This window comes from Pholis gunnellus (genome assembly GCF_910591455.1).
Source record: "Pholis gunnellus genome assembly, chromosome: 2".
Classification (NCBI taxonomy): domain Eukaryota; kingdom Metazoa; phylum Chordata; class Actinopteri; order Perciformes; family Pholidae; genus Pholis; species Pholis gunnellus.
In genome coordinates this window covers 11,681,140-11,699,184 of record NC_136536.1, presented here as the reverse complement: position 1 = coordinate 11,699,184, position 18,045 = coordinate 11,681,140, and the positions used below count along the sequence as shown (strand labels likewise).

The 18,045-nt window shown below is 41.7% G+C and overlaps 1 protein-coding gene across 1 annotated transcript in view; it reads right to left on the bottom strand.

Moving 5' to 3' along the window:
- LOC306703824 (ERC protein 2) overlaps window positions 1-18,045 on the bottom strand; it is a gene marked incomplete at its 5' end in the record, with an annotated part of 136,073 nt that overhangs the window by 78,138 nt on the left and 39,890 nt on the right. The window contains 4 exons of the mRNA XM_079169935.1: window positions 5,645-5,838; window positions 6,654-6,695; window positions 10,639-10,827; window positions 14,644-14,781. Coding sequence (XP_079026061.1) covers window positions 5,645-5,838; window positions 6,654-6,695; window positions 10,639-10,827; window positions 14,644-14,781 — 563 coding nt within the window. The remainder of the gene's footprint in view (window positions 1-5,644; window positions 5,839-6,653; window positions 6,696-10,638; window positions 10,828-14,643; window positions 14,782-18,045) is intronic.

Here is an 18,045-nt window from a genome sequence, read left to right as displayed (position 1 = left end):
ACAGTCTTTGAGCTCCCAGTTTGGCCTTCACACTTCAAGAAAAACAAATGCAAAGAAAGTGCGAGAAAGCTGACAGTGACAAATTAGCGCTTAAGAGAACCCTCCAACACTGTAAACAGGCTGTGACCAAGCAGCTGCTAAAACGCGCCACATTATTATTCCATATCCACACGGGTGTGTTTACTCTGGGCAAAACATACAAGCTGCCCCCACATATGGGCAAATATTTGCTGTCACAGCCCTTAGAATGGTGTGTGTGTGTGTGTGTGTGTGTGCTTTTGTCAGCTTGTATGAGTGATGTTGGTATGCAATTAATGTGAAATACCTAACAAGATGATGAATAAATTGAACACACAGTCACCTTGCCACACACAGACACAACATAGTGCCTTTTAAAACCAAAATATTTGTTTATAATAACAGAAGACAGACCAGGATAGTATTTACATCTGATATTACTCCCCTTGTACAAAAACACAACATTGGTCAGTTTATTAGGCCTGTCATTTCATGTCTCTGGCTTACTTCTTTATTTCTTTCTTTTTTATGACTCTGCTGTTGATTTTATACGTTTTTTATCATTTTTACGAGTGGGTTTTGAAAAGGGCTGTGTAAATAAAGATTATCATTCAATTCTGTTACCATTATGAATGAAGAATATGTACACACATGCACACGTGCATACATATTTACACAGTGCAGAGGAGGAGGAGACGTTATCTGTTTATACTCTGATCTTTGATGTCTGTGTGTGTGTTTTCATAAGCTCAGAGGTATGTCCATGGAGAGCAAACATGCCATGAGGGCATATCAGCTATCACACACAGCCGCCACTGGCACAGGTGTATAAACCAGCAGACATGCTGGTCCCTTTTCATTGCGGATAAACACCCATCAACCCATCAGTGCAAAATGAAGTAAGTGTTTTGACCACTGAGAAGGCAAATGAGGGCAAATAAAGTGTGAATAAGGAGCAGACGGGCTGGGCTGCATGTGAGTGGAAAATATGAAGGAGAACTGTGATTTCGAGTATCGAAATAAGTCAATTCAAGGGGGGAAAAAAGTATTTCATTGCTGTGACATTTCTTAGAAAGATGAAGTGAGACAGAGAGAGAGAAAGAGAGAGAGAAAGAGGAGGGAGGGAGAGAGAGAGCACCGTGAATGAGTCCAGAACTGTACGTAATAAGTAATTTTTCACATTTCCTCTCGCTTTTTTCACCTTGAGCATTCCACACATCCGCCTTCCAACATAAGCAGCTCCGCTTTATTTCTGGCTGTCAAAGCACAGCTCTGTTATTTTTTTCCTCGTGTATGTCTCAATAAATAGTTCTAGCGTTCTTTCTTTTTCTCATCCACTCTGTTTTTTCCATTTTCCCTTACTCGTTTCCTCTTGTTTGTTTCTCATGTTTTGCCTCTTGGAACTTACATCCATTTAGAAGGACATTGAGAAAAATAGAATGAATGAACGATCGTCTAACCTCGCTCAGTGAGTACTGCCAACGTGCCCTAGAGCCAGGCACAAAGAGTAACTGAATGGCTTCTGTAGAGCTGCTGAGTGGCCCACAGCAGGAAGTTGCGGTCACACAGAGACGCTCCCAGATCTCAATGTGGGAAACTGTGAATATTAACTAGGGTGTTTCTGGAAAAGAGTATGTATTCTCAGTTGACTTTTCCCGGGTAAATAAAGGTTAAAAGGAGTAACAACCTTTTAAGAAAAAAGTCCAGATTTCTATCTCCCCTTTATAACTCTTAATTCTTACTCTGTCTTCTCCTCTTCTGTTTTAATAAACAGCAGAGTGGAACAAAGCCTCTGATTTCAAGCAGACAAAGACACACCAGTCCAGTTAGTACTCAGGGTTGCACAATATATAGAATAAGGCAGATATGATCTGAACTAAATACATTTTCTCTTTCCAAAAAGAGGAGGGGTACAGGAAAAAGAGAGAAGGAGAAGAAATTAGGGCCTATGAAAGTATAGCAAGAGGCCGTCGGATCAACACTGGAGTCTGAAGTTTTATCTGAGGCGCTGGTCTAGATGCAGTGCTGAGAGATTCAAACAGTAAAAGTCTGTTTATTACTGATAGATGCTCGATGGTGCTTAGATATGTCGACTCTTATCGCAACACAAATGCTGTTTCACTGTTGCCTTTGTATATCGTCTGTGTGTGTCTGACAGAGTGAAAGAAGGTTAGAGAGGAAGAAGTCTGCTTGTGTCTCTACGTGTCTAAATGTGAGGAGATGTAGTGTGATTCACTGTTGGGTATTGTCTCTGTATTTGATATTTGTGTTATGAAACACTCCTCTCTGGTGCAGGGACTACTTGTCCATATTTCTACAGTAAAACAGGAAGTTGATAGGTCTTCTTCAAAGCTAAAATGGACACTTAAATAGTATGGACACTTGCAAAAACGCAAGTAAATGCACAATGTTTACAAACATTTTGATGTAGTAATATTGTAAACAGACAGTTTGAGGTTATGTGTGTGTTTTCGTGCATGCATACAGTGTGTGTGGTTTACAAAAGACCGATGCTCTCAACATCTGGAGTTCGATTGTGGTCATAGGAATAAGGCCCAACATGATATGTGTCTTCATGTGTGCAAATGGTTCTTTTTGAGTGTATAAATATTCGTCCAAACCGTAGATTTCTACCAGCCAACAGACCCTCGCCAACTACACTACCAACACATATTCTTCTCAGTCACCCAAGACACACACTTTCACACTCACACACACACGAAGTTCATACGTTCACATACACACACACACACACACACACACACGCCTCCCTTTTCCTGAAACCCTCCCTTACATACCAGAGTGATTACCACGTCAATAGTTGTGATATGGTGAGACTGGGAGGTTGATTAATTTCTCAAAGTTTAGCTCCCACATCGCAGCAAGAACATTAAAAGTATAGGACAGGAACAGCATTGAGAACTGTATAAAATATTTCCACTTGTTAACAAAACCTACATGTAACCTATTAAAAGCATTAACATCTGCATACTTACTGCTGATGTTTAAGGTTAAATAAAACTGAACATGTTTATAAAAGGCTATCCACTGTACTCTGTATTCTCTTCTACTTTAAGACATTCAATACCATCTTACCAACTACAAAAACTGTAGAGACATAATGCAGGGCAAGCACTCACAATTCTACTTAATTGAATTCATCGGGAAAAGTTTAGAATGATTCACTCCCAGTATGTCATACCATGAACTATATACATTTTTCCATTTTAGTCCACCATATGTGCTCAAACTGCTCCAAGAGATCAGTAACCATGGCTTTCAGAGTTCTATTAACATTAATAAAGCTGATAGAGATGCTTTCCACAGCGCCTGTTCAGTGTCTCTGATCACTTAGGTAGTTTAGCTAGGATTTACACCTACACACAACAGTAAATAAAACACCAACAATACACTTCCAAATGTTATCACTGATGACTTACAGCAGATCACTGAGAGATCTAAGCTAAGAAATAGCTGTGAACGAGTCTCCCCTGTGCTGGAAGGTATTTATTACAATGACCTGCTGGCTACATTCATCTTTGACTCTCTGCTGCATTGCCAACAGGATGAGAAAGTGTCTTTTTCCTCATCTGTTCTTCTCTCTCTCCATCCAGATAGCGGTTAATAGGCCATCTGACTGAGTTCCAACAGAAACACTGATTAAAAAGACATTCATCCTCTGCCCAGACGTGTCTCGCACTGTCTTATACAGAAGTCCAATCAGCACACAGACACACTCGTCCACCCATATGCTGTCACATAATACATGTGTGCAGACACACACAAATGCAGAAATTCTTGTGTTTTATTTTACAATATATTACAGCGGCAGTGTATGACTGCAGCGGATCCTCCTCTGATAACCTGCAACTGACCTGCATGCGACCTCTGGCCCCTCCATGCTGACCAGAGGGGAGGGGTCAGACTGATAGGAGTGACTGTCTGACACTAATGAGACAGCAGCCCCCGAAAAAGATGGACGAGCTGAGGGTAAAGAAACTCTTCCAAAGCTTGAGCTCAAATGCTCCGATCCCACAAAGGGCTGCGCACCAAAACTGAACGCACACATTTACACACACGTGCATGAGCACACTCTGGTGACAGCCGCATGCGAGTAGCAAACACATGTAGAGGTAGAAGCGAGATGCATGCACAAAAGCATTGAAACTGAGATTAGACTGTGTGAACAAACTCTGCGGGAGTTACTGTATCGCTATTATACTTGATGCTCATGCGTTCCCAGGCAGTTTGAGTCAACACATGGCTTCCATGCCAAAGTCTGTAAAATGGGTAATGAATGCGGCAGGAAACTGTGTTGGATTCGGCACATGCAGCCCATCCAGATACATTCGAAGCCATTCAGGACCAAAGCTAGCGTTAACACACTCGATTGGGCCAACTTGTGTTCCAAAATTGTTCTTTCACAAACCCTTTTCACACTCATGGCTTCGTCTATGCAGTAGGCGATCCATCAACAGAGAAACCACCCACTATCAATCTACATACACAGACTCGCCGACCGGCACACAACTAACTATAATCGCTTCAGATACACACTTTGTACAGACACAACCATGCCCCTTTCTACGCTTCTTATTCACACATGCACACACACGCATGAAGTAAATACACACGCAAGCACTCACCTCTGCGTTGGCACTAAACAACCACTCTTTTGGGCATGTATACACACCATGCCAATCCATAAATCAGATGATAATTGAGTAGCATTGCACCAGTAATAAACACAGAAGTATAAACAGCCAGTGTCTGGGCTGGGTTCACCACCTCCCACTGGTATGCTGCTGGCTGCCTTCCTGGCAACTCAAAAGCACACAAGCACACGCATACAGCACACACACACGCAATTGCTGAATAGCTATTGGGTTTACAGACAACTGTAAAAACAGTGTGATAAGAGCAAAAACACACATGATAGCAATGCAATGGGAAGAAGCTTTGCAGGTCAACGCAACTGAGAGGCTATACGTCTCCAGTGACATAAGTCAGGAAACATATAAAGTCTCTCATTGTGTTATTGCTGTGAAAGGAATGAAGACCGAGATTGTTTGCCATAAATGCATAGTACATTTACTGTCCCACTGGGATAGTCAAATCTAAGCTTGCTGGGAATCAGATTTGAGCCAAAATGCCCCAATTTCCAACTTTATACCTGGAAAAGTTTAAAACCAACCAAACAGTCATGGCTTGATGTCAAAAGCGATGGCTATAGGGACAATGCCGGCGGTATCATGATGATATTTTTAACAGGCACACTGAGAACTACTTACCCAGGTCTGCAGACGTTGATACATGGAAAAAAACAATAGGACATTAAGCCACATGATTAAAACCATCACATGTGCAAACAGTAGGTAACACTGTGCATTTCTAGAGTGTGATTACATCAGGCAAAAAGCATGACAGCGTGGAAGTGGTTTCAAGTGCTGGGGAGGACTAAATCTAGACAGTTTATGTCTCGTGGATTACTGCTTTATAAATAGAGCACTTAGGAATAAATTGAGATCTTACAAAGATCCGGTCACTTGGAGGGACACTGCTCTCTGAGGACACCCAGGTGGTGTCCTGTGATGTATATGAATGTCACTGAATTTTTGACCCTCACCTCTCAAGATCAGCGATTTTCTTCTCCTTGCACAATTTGTCCATCTCAGCATCCCTTAGAGCTGCCATTAGCCTGTCAACTTCCAATTGTGACTTCCCAGATTCCTCTTTGTTGCGAGCTACTTCCTGCTCCAGAAGCCTTAGACGATCTGTGATGTCTGGACACTTCCGGACTGTTTCTTCCGTGTTTTGGGTCTTTCGGAAGAAGACAGGACACAGAAAGCAAGTGGACCCATTAGTGATCCACAATACACTACATAGTGTATTATTATGGAAGTATCAAAGCATACAGTGACCCGTTTAGGACATCCCAGACTCAGTGTTTCAAGCACTGCTCTGCTTTAACCTGCAAGTTGTCGCAGTTACTTTAACATTCATTAGCGTTAGCTGTCCTTTGTTAGCAAATAACTCATTGTTCTTCTGAACTCCTTATGAACCAGCTACAGATTAGTTTGGGATAATTTGAGCAACATAGGAATTAACTTAATTAATTAGTTAATCAAATCTACACCATAATCATAAAGATGTACCTTCAAACAATACATATATCCAAAAGTGATATACTGGAACTGGTATCATGGTATGATATCATTAAGTTAGCATTATGCTAATACATTAGTATGTTACATTGTTAACTGTAAGTATTAGCATGCTACCATGTAAGAATTTGGCTGAAAGTAAAGGTGAAGCTGGCAAAATGTCAGTTTAAGCTGAGAAAGAAAAGCATTAGCCTTACAAAGTGCACCTGAAGCTAACAAACTGACAGCGCAGCCGAGGCTGACCAAGGAAGGATTCAAATGACAAAGTAGCTGAAAATGACAAAGGGCAGCTACGGCTGATGGATGTTGGGCTCAGCGTGACAAAATACAGCTCAGACAGATTAAAGCTAAGCCAGGTCTGGCAACAGAGATCTGGGAGAGTCTGAGATGTCCTAAAATGGCCTCTGCTGCAAACACACACACATGCAGGCACAAACAAACAAACAAGAGGCATAAAATAAGAGAACCTACCGTGGGGCTTCCTGCTGGAGGCTTATCTACTTTGGCTGGAACCTAGAAGTTAATACAAATGGATAAAACAGATGTTAAAATAAGAATACAGTTTAAAGAACAGTCATAAGAGAGAGATTGGACACTGACAATTACAAAAGGTCAGATGTGAGATCATTGTGCATGGGTAGCCTTGAAACCTAAAGGAAAAGGTAAGTCAATCCTGAGTATGTGGTTAGGGTCACAATCTAGCTGAAGCGGAACCAATCTGTGCCCTCATCCGCTTTCATCCCTTCATCACCCCCCCGGTTCCTCTGCTGCTTGCTTTTCTGTGGTTTGCGTCTATCAGATGCCTCCCCGGGGCGTCCGTCATGTAGAGTTTGGAGTTCAGTCATTATCATTATAAAATTACTGTCTCTCTCTCTGTTTGGCTGCGATTTTATGAGACCACCAAACATCAAAAACAAAAATCTAAGTAAAATGTTGAAAAAAAGAGTTGATGAATTCTTTCTTCTCTGAGAAAAATGTCCCAAAGGAAGTTTGTACCCTTGAATTATCTTTCTCTCTCTTTCGCTTGGTCTGCACTTCACTCTGTTTTCTGTGTTTGCGAAGATTGTTTAACTTGTTGAAACAGCTGAGGCCACTCGTTTAAACATCATCAAGTGAGCGCGCACAAACACACGCGCACACACACTGAGCAATTTATTGTTGGGTCTACATAGGTCTGGGACTGTACATGTAGCTCTGCTTGAGTCTGTCATTAAAAAAAACCAAGGAGTGTCTGTTAACTATTATCACGAGCCAATCTGAACAAATGCCTCTTTTTACTTTATAATTTCCCAAATAAACTATATGCATAAGTTGGCCCCTGAATATGAACAGATACTGCCATGGGCACAGCACACAGAGTACAACAAAACGTTTAAAAAGATCTTTAGAGAACATTCATGCATACTGAGGTAACTTAGCAGGAACACATTTGTAAATGTTAAAATACACACAAAAAATGTCAACGATGACATTATTGTAGACTAAAACTCGTTTATTCTGTGTACTTGTTTTTTGTTCTCACATTTGTATGTCCGTGGATATGACGTTGATTAACCTGTCTACAATGTGCCACATGTGACCTTAAAAAGCCCCGAAAGCTTGTCACCTAATGTGTATACTATACAAATGTGACTGTACTAAGGACTACATGATGTGAAAAAGGGGAACACTTGGCCCTCTGGAAGGCAAGAGTCATTGTTTACCTCGTCCTCACCCCCGTTACCTCCAAACCGAGCCTCATTCACTCGTGCACACGCATCAAACCCAATCTTAGCTTGCACAAAACGCATTAGGCCTAAGTGGACCAGAGTTTGTTATGTTCTTTCAGTGGAAAACTGAAAATACAGAAAGGGGGAAAACAGGGGCTGAGAGGACATTGGGTCCAACAGGAATTTGTGATATTATGACAGGAGGGGGAAGGCCAGTAAAGATACGATTACATATTTGGTCAACGAAATTATTATTATCATTCCTGGAAATGTCTCAGAAGTGTAAATATTACAAATAACTTAAATATGTGTGGCCACCAGGATCTGAAGTGGGTCAGAGGATACACAGTCACATCGAGGTTGGGTAGCATTTAAAAAATGTTTTGCCTCCTAAAGGTAATATTTGTCTTTGCATAGCTTGGATATGACAGCATTCAATCTCATGAAATGATCTGTCAGTGCAAAAACTGACAATGTCGATGTTTGAAAGTCTTATCTCCATGTTATTGTCAAAAAGAAAAAGAGACCAACAAAAAAGAAAAAAGCAACAAAAAAGGTAAGAAGATATGACATCCGCCTGGTTTGAAAAGAGTCTTTTGAATAGGACTCAAAAGTGAGTTGAGGTGTGGCGACTGCTTGCTGAATCAAGCCAAGCTTCTTTGGAAAGGTTATTGCCTTCCCTGTGGTTCTTTACAATGTTCTCTTTGAAGAGCTAGTGTTTAGTTCCAGAAGTCCTTTATTAACCCCGGTATCAACAAATACTGTTTTATGGGAAGAGGATGAGGATGCAGTGAAGTCAACAGAGCTCTGAGGTCAAGATAAAAAGCTCCGCTAACAGCTTGACTGAGTCACCAATACAAACATCTGCAAATACAGTGAGTGGGCCACCGTGTCTACACGACCTGATGGCAAACGCAAACTCAACATCTGCATGAGAGGTAAATGTCCGTCAGGCAAAAAGCTTATTTCTCCATTTGTGGAGGAATTTGAGATTTACTTGAAAGAAATATGCTTCTCATACAACTATTGGATTCATGTCATGATCCCCAAAGCATTAACTGTATATCAAGCTGGTTTGTGAGGAAGATACTTTTTTTCTGGTATGATCACATTGTCCAAACGCAATTATTTTGCACAACAGCAGCAATATCTTACAGTCACAAGGGAAATTCAGCTAGTTTTCTCAGGAAATTGTTTCATTATATTATTTATCAAGCACATGTTGCTGTATAGTTTGTGTCAAAACCTGATTCATCTATATAGACAAACACTTTTTTTAAGAAGTACAATAAGGAAATGCCCAATGTAAATAACCTAGCTTTCCTTTATTGTTACATCACATTTCATCTCCAGCACCTACTGAAGCTTTTGCGGATTAATAAAGTTGTATTGTTTTCTATTGTATTGTATTGTATTGTGGTGCAAAACTGAACTTTCCATTATTTAGACCAAAGTACATGTGGTTGTCAGATGAAATCGTGTTATACACTGCCTGATGGCTCTCAGGTCAATGTGCGGTAGGTCTGTTGGATCAGAATCTACTCTCAGGCACCGTTTCAGTTCACCTCTGACGTACTGATTATTACAGCCTCACAACCTTTTACACATCACTCCACTATAATAAGATCAAACACACCTGCACACTTGAACACATTCAGACACACACATCCGCACAAACATAAATTCAACTGTTGTTTCTGTACTGGCCTGCATGAACGGGCACACAGAAAGAAACACATATACATACACACACTCACAAATATAAACACACAAACATCAGCTGTGTTTTTGAAGAATCTGCAGGTTTACATAACAGGGCTGATTGCTGCCAGGTACACAAAATAGTCCAATTATGGCAACACTTCTGTCAGAGTGTGAAACTGCCTGCTACAAAGAGTTATGGAGCTGCTGTCCCTTTCATGTGGTGCCACATCAACATTCAACAAGATATCATTTCACAGGAATGAGACGTGTGTATGCTTTTTATGAGAATAAAAGAAAACATTCTCATGAATTCTGGCAGGGCGAGATTCTGTCCTGGCTTGTAAGCCTGGAAGAGGAGAAAAAGGGAGAAAAAAGACAGCCAGGCCTCTGACTTGGCACCCGGACAGGGTTAGAAGGATCTTTTACGTGCATAAATCACTCTCTCTTAATTCATCCCTTTATCCTGTGGGATAACGTGTAGGCAGGCCCTTTGCTAACAATATTGAGGATGCATACCGGAGGTAAGAGAGCGGAATTACTATTACTGTAGATGTAAGCAGTGTAAATACATGGTGCAAGTAGTGTATTACAACCAGTGCAGAGTGGTTGTAAAAGTTAATTATTTCAATTATTTTTGTACAATGAAAAATAATCATAAAGCGTCATGATGTCCGTTTGAAGTATTCAACAGTGAAAGGTACTTGTTATTATTTGTTTTATGAGGTCTTTGAAACGAGATTTTGTGTTTGGGCTCAAGAGGCGAAGCGTGTTCAAATCTGTTATGATGTGGATAACGATGAAAAATTGATGGCTGTTTGTCTGCAGTCCATAAACATACCAGACTATCAATCTTGTGTTCAATGCTTGTGTCAACATGCACACCGTTTCAACCACACATTTTAGTTTCCGATATTTCATATAAAATGGAATACAATATCCAAAACATGTTTACAAAAACACTGCATGTCACACGCACACAACTTTTTAGTTATCTACAAAACATCCTACGGTATTATGACGTCATCAAAACAATCCATACTGACCGCTCCATCAGGCCTCTGGTTCTGAGTCAGGACGGAGTTAGCAGGCTGACTCTGGGACAGTTTCTGGGGCTGCAGGGCCGAAAGTTTGTCCTTTAATACCTGGTTCTCCTTTCTCATCTGTTCCAGCTCCTCCAGCCGAACCCTGTCTTCCCGCTCCTTCTGCTCACGCAGACTCTCAATTACTCGCTCCTGAAATAGTAAAAGGACAAGAGAAAATAAAGTTTGATGAGTGGTGTGAGCAGTATTATAGTAAAGAGCCTAGATAGCTATCATCTGCATCAAAGCTTGTTCACATTTTTAAAATGTGTGTTTTGCTCCCAGCGTGCAAAAGATTGTCAACCCTTTGTGATTTCAGTTCTTTCCTATCAATATTGAATAACTTTAGCCAGGGTCTGGCTGTTTAGGCCCGCCAGCATGCCTCACAAAGTGAGGCTAAAAACACACTCATAAATGCCCATCATAAATAATACTTCCATAAATAATACTGCCATAAATAATAGCATGGACATGAGGAGATCAGAGCCAAGTTAGAACAGAGAGAGATGGAGGAAGCAGAAGGGTTGAGGGACAGAGACAGATTGGACAGTACTGTAGATCACTTCCTGACTCTGCATCGCCTGCTGATAAGCCCAGTCGGAATGTTTGCATCATCATTTTCTCTATTCTTTAATCATATCGGACAGTGGGAGGACCACGGCTTTGGGCATTTGGCTTGAGACCAGGTCCACACCATGGGTGGCGGAGCATGCAAGGTGTGTGTAGTAGGTGTGTGTTAAGGTGTATGTGTGTGTGTGTGTTTAGGTGTGGACTGAAGTGATTATCAAGGTGTTTACTCAGGTGTTTATTTAGGCACAGAGCACAGCTCAGCAATGAGGCTTTACGATGTGGCATCGCTGCATGATTGGCAGCTTTAAAACCTTGGGTAATTGAACAAATACACCCACTAACTAGACCTGGCACAGTAACGCACTGCATAGTGGGCTTTGGAGGAGAGGGTAAGAAAGAGAAAGATCATAAAGGGAGAGAAACCACATGGTTAATAGGTCCTGGGTGTTTTCCCGACATTATGAAATATCTCTAGGATGTTTGGGATTTTGCGAAAGGGACCGGGATGTGATAATAAAACCTGCCTCCATGAGACTTGAGTGTGGAGCACACGTAAACACAACAAAAATACGCACATTTCATAACAGACAGGCACACACACACACACACACGCACACGCATATACAAACACCAAAGAGCAGGGCTCGGCTCGGGCACAATGCCCCAGCCAGTTAATTAGAACCACAGCACTGTGGCTAGCAACTGGCTCCAAGAGCAGGTTTGTGACAGGGAGTGTGATTAGCAACACACACACTCGCTCTTGTAAACACATTACACCCACCCTGTGTTGACCACAGAGTCTGAAAAGCTCGCCATCGCTCTCCTCATCTTAGCTGAATTATATGTAGGCTGCATCAGAAGTGGTTTCTTGGTAAACAGACGGGCCAAGGCAGAAAAGGGATTTACAGTTTATTGTTGCCATTATACTATTCATTTCAAAGTCTGTCAGCAACAAAAACAAATGTAGGTGATAAAAGATCATTTTAAGTGAAAACATCTATGTAGTGAGTGAAAAACACATAAGCCAACATCTAGTCTATTAATAGATTAATTTTGGTGAGTTAAAAGCAAACAATAATTTTTCTTGTTGAGTCAATAAATTCAGTGTAGTTCAAGTAAAATAAAATGAAATACCATTTGAGTAAATAATTGCAGCCTATAGGGGAGACACACACAGATAGACACACTCCACGCTCCACACATATCTGTCATGAACTCAAGCACCCCTGTGTCTGACTCCACTTCACCTGCTCTCACATGATCAGTGTCAAAGCACTTAACATTGTGTAAAGGACATACATTTCTTATTGAGGAGGCTTTGTAAGCTGACTCAGCACAAATGTGATACCTCCCATTCAGAACCAAACTTTGATCTAGTTTTAATACCACCTTTTTAAAATGTCAGTAATGAAGCATAGCTCTAGGTCAGGCAGAGCACTGAAGTCAGGCTTGTATTAGCTGATTGGCATCAGCTGTTTGCAATATGCTTCACAAGGACCGGCTCATTCACAGCTGGTAACAACCAATCATACTCTCCAGTCAGGAGAGACTCACATTTTGTACTGACCTTGTCCCTTCAGTCCCTAAGACGAGTATGCACTTGGCAGGTCAGAGCACAAGTAACAACAACGTAGCAAACAGAAACATGTAGGCATTAACATAAAAACTGTGGCAGCCACTGGAAAAACAAGAAGTACAGCTGGACATCCACATCTGTCCTAACTAGGAACTCTATAAACTTTTAAGCAGCAGCCAGTGCCAACAAAATATAAACCAGCATCCATCTTTTTGCCTGCAGTACAAACAAACACGTAAATGGGAACCATTTGAGCCTACAGCGCCAAATAAATCCTTTTTTAATACTGTAGTACCAACAAATGTGTTCAACTTCAAACATGCAACAGACCTAAACAAGATCAAGTCCCCCTGAAATAAAGCCAGTCAGTTCAAGGTAGACTTTATTTACTTCCAGACTAGGATTTGACATCTGCATGGTCATGGTCAGTATAGTATATATAACATCAAATCTAACCTGTGAATAAGCCAGTCTCCAATAAGAAATCACTGGCACCGATAACCAAGAATGCAAATTCATAAACAAATTGCTAAAGGCTTGTGTAGAATGAAAAACATCACTCTCAAAATTAACTCCTCTACCAGGGAATATGGCAAATTCAGACTTCATTGGGTAAATGTACCTGTGCAATGAAATGGACTGCATTTTACTGAAGACAAAAAACCACAGTGGCCAACAAGACCATTGATCTTTTAATGTCAGTGATGGCATGCTAGCTAAATGGTGTTGAGGTGAAGCTTTATGGAGACCAGCTGCTCTATCATGTTGCCAGAAAACAACAAATGCTCACCCGTCCACCCATGTGGAGTTAGTCTGCTTAGTTCAACTTGATGCATATGTTACTGTGCTCATTATACTATTTTCTGAGGCTTTGTAGGCCAGTAAATCCAGTCTAAAATCAATGATATTGATATTTTACAAACATTGGACCGGCACTACAAAGTCCTTTGAGACTTAAAATTACAATAATAATAGTCTCTTTCATTAAGTACCCTCACGGTTTTTTTTCCTCTCTATGTGAATGGCTGTGTTATCTGGAACTGAATTTCCATCCCAGTCTGATCCTTTGTAACTGGGTTCCTCTTGCCAGCTCTGTTCTTTGTCTTCTTCTTCCAAATGCCTTGCAGAAGTTACTCATTTTTTACTCTGCCGCCATCCTTACATTCCTTGACCCCTTCCTCCCTTAATTCTGAGGCCACCTCTTCCATCAGGGCTGTGCCTCTTCTGCCTGCCATTCCACTTTTCCATCCCTCCATTCCTCCCCTTTTCAAAACTTATTCCACGGATCATTCCCTCACTATGTTCAGCGCAGTTACAGACAGGGACTAATCCTCCATCTACGTTCACCTTAGACCTCCCTTCTCCTTCGCTCCCTTACAGTTTTCATAGAGGACCTCATCTAGTGTGGTCCAACATCTATAAATCAGGAGGCTGTGTCAGTGAATTATGGCATTGAGTCATAGGAAACCACGCGACTTAATTAAGCCGTATGCTAACTTCCTGAAAGTCAAGTATGCCTCAGTGGGTAAAAATTCCCAGACCAGTTGGTAGTCAAATGGTGTCATTTCGGGAGTTTTTATTCAGTCTATATAGTATAGTCTGTTGTTATGTCTATATCTGACGAACAAGTTTTAGTTTCCTTCATTAATAGTGTGCATAATTCTTCACATTATCGCTCCAGCAACTGTTCTACCAGAGCAACCTTGACCCTCACCTCGAGTCTCTTTTCTCAGCAGGTTCTGTCAGATTTTCTTGACCTCTTACCTTTTCAATAAGGCCATCCTCCTCCTCCTCCTCCCTTCATCCCTCCCTGTGTCCTGTACCTTTTCTGATAGAGCTTCCTCCAGTGTGGCCAGCGCTGTGTCTGTGTTGCTGGAGTCGGTCTGAAGGCCCTGGACCCTTTCCCTCAACCCAGCCAGTTGTTTGTCCTTATCCTTTAACTGCTCCAACAGGTTCTCAATCTGGAGCGAGATGGACAGAGACAGAGAAAAAGAGGAGCTGAGGTTAGTAGCAGGCTAATGTGAAACAAGCATTATGGGCAGAAACATTTAGACCAAACCTGAAAAGTTAAGTAGTATTGGTGAAAAGTATACACTACTGGACTATTGTGACTGGAGACCTTGCGGTACCAAAGTACCACAAAAAGTAATTATCCCATTGACCGCCGATTCATCGAGAAGATGAATCTAGACACTGAATAGTGTGCTCAGCCTCTGGCTGCGTTCTCCAATTTCCTGCTGTAATGTCTTCCATTCGTGCCCGGCATCTTAAAGATGAAATTCTCCCTTCTACGGCTTGGGTCAAGACAATTATGGTTAGATCCATGAAGAGAAAAGAAGTTAAACTCTGTGGAGAGGTGTAAATAACACAGCCATTGGATGGTGTGACTAAATCAGCTTCAGTGCTAGTTTAGTAGCGTTATACTAGTTAATTATGCCCATCGGCTTATGGGACTGTGTCTCTGCATCTGCCCCTCTGCGGCTAACCTCATGTCACTAAAGTGGTGGTGCAATAGCCAGTTGTTGGGTTCAAAAGCCTTTATCTGATGAACATCCGCAAAACAGAACAGAAACACACAAAGACACATACACAGCCACACACACACAGCCGCACACACAAACACAAAATGCTCCGAGCTGTACCAACCAAAACACTAGCAGATGCAGCTGGGGTAGGGCACAGTGCGATGCAATGAGACTCCAGAGGTCTACAAATGAGTTACAAAGGGAAAGCACATGTGATGACAGGACATGCCGACTTATAATTTCCACAAGCACATCACATTCCATTGAATTTTAATTAATGTCATCTTGATTAAAAAAAGCGTAGTTCAATTTGAAAAGTTGATGGACTCCCTGAGATCCCTTGAGACCTATACACACGGGCATAGAGCATGTAGTTCCCTGTCTCCAACTCAGTCTTCTTTAGTTTTTTTTCTACCGACAGACAAAGCACCATTCACTCACTGCTGCAAAGCATTAATTCCACATTTGACCCAAGTGGGCCTTTCTCAGCTCAGGGCTTGAATTGTATAAAGGAAAGGCACATGCAATGAAAGGAATTCATTATTTAATGAACATGAGAATGCAATAAAAGAAATAAAAGAAAAGCACTTCAGGCCATCAAGAGACCACAATTTGACTGAGACGGTGAGAGGCTAGAACATTTCCAGTTGGGGGGGGTTAAGCTACATTCCAGCCATGGGTACAACGATAGATAATGTCCAAATCTCCACAGCTATTTTACAAATTAATCCAATTAGACTTCAGACTTTGGTGTTCTCTGCTCCCCGGAGGGCAAGCGCAAAGATTTTAAGGAGCCATCTTGGTTTTGGCAATGGAGGGAAAGTGGCAGGAGGGGAAGGGAAAAAGCAGTCAGGACCCTTCGGCAGATCTTGATAGGTTAATGACAGTCATTATACAGCCAAGCTGAAAGCTCTGGTAGGTCAGTCCACAAGCGATAGGGACATTAAACCCTTCAGGGAATGATGGGAAAGCTTCACACTACCAAAGTCAGATACAATTCCCAGCAATTCATGATTGCCATGGGTGTGTTAGATGGGATTTTAGGGTTGATAATGTGGGACAGAGAAAGAGGCGAGCTGATTATTCTCGTATGTTTCTCTCATTTTAAGTGACAGAGCTGAAGAGGTACTTTTCACTTACTTTCCAAGGGACGTAGCCACTTAAGCGGCAAAGCTAGACACATTATAACATTCTCGGTCTTCACATCATGAAGCGCCGATGACTCCTCACAGATTAAACAAGACTGACGCTCCACACGCATCAAACACAAGATGAAGTACAAACAAACCAAACATGGCTTTGGCCTCTAGTTGCAGCAGCTCAGTAGCTTCGACATACCTTGTTAAAATAAACAGTGAAATAGTAAATACCCAACGAAACATTTACATTTGCACTCATGCACACCAGCTCCCTATCCCTATGGGCACCACAGAGCCCTATTTTAGGTCAAATTGAGCATGTTGCCCCTGGTCTTAGATAAATGATTACATTCTTTACCAGGCTTCAGTTTGCTTTGGCCTGGTCGCACAAAATAACAACCACTCGATGAAATATGTAGCCACGTCGCTCTGCCTTCTGTGAAATTGTGCAGAAAAACGTTTAACAGAAGTTAAACGTTGCACTGAGGAGTCACGTGAGTCATGGATGTGGGAAAGACGGCAAGGAATTCTGTCAGAATTTGCAAAGTCAAAACATACTCTCCAAAGAGAAATGCCTTTCGTTGACAGGCGAGGCGCAGGGCAGCCGTATGCCTTTCTGTGAGAGAGGGGGGCCAGTAGCTCGATAGTTATGATGAGAGCAGCAGTCATTCATTTTATCTCTCAGTGTATGAGGCTACCTCAAACTATACTCCCGCATCTCTTTCTCTCTCTCACACACACACACACACACACACACATACACACAGGCTTTCATCATTAAACCACTGTGCATATGTCATCCCACTCTCCAACCACACACACCTCCCGCTGAAGCAGACTACCTACGATCGGCCGCTATCACGACTCTATGGGCCAGGCACTGCGGTGTGGACGGTCTGTCTCAGTAAGTCCTGAGAAACCATGACGTCTGTCTCAGTCGTCTCCCACACACACGGCTCCTCACTGTTTACAGCCATACTGTTTTCACTCTGATAACTTTATCAACAAGCTGATAGGATGGGACCAGATTCCCCTTAAATGTATTAATGCGTGGTTACCTTTTACTGAACTTTTGCAAAATAGTAGTTGATGAATCGACTAATCATTGACAGAAATACCGTCTCTTGGTTGTATGCCTCTGTCACCCAGTCAAGTTGCAGTTTCCATCCATGGCTGTGTAAAATGTCATCACATTTGTGTGTGTCTGAATTAGCATATGAATTGAGTTATGGCCAAAAATGTTTTAAGTCAGGTCACAATGACCTTTGACCAACAAATTATATTCAGTTCATCCTTGAGTCCAAGTGGACATTTGTGCCAAATTTGAAGAAATTCCCTCCAGGCATTCCTCAGATAACGCGTTCAAGAGAATGGTACGGACGGACAACCCAAAAATATAATGCCTCCGGCCATGGCTATCCGCTGTGGAGGCATTAACTATTATAAACTTGGGGATGCTGGCTACACTCATATTGTTATTGTCATATAAACTATGTCATCAGTGAAACAAAACATAATGAAATATGGCATTAATTCATTCTCAAGTGAGTGACAAATATTT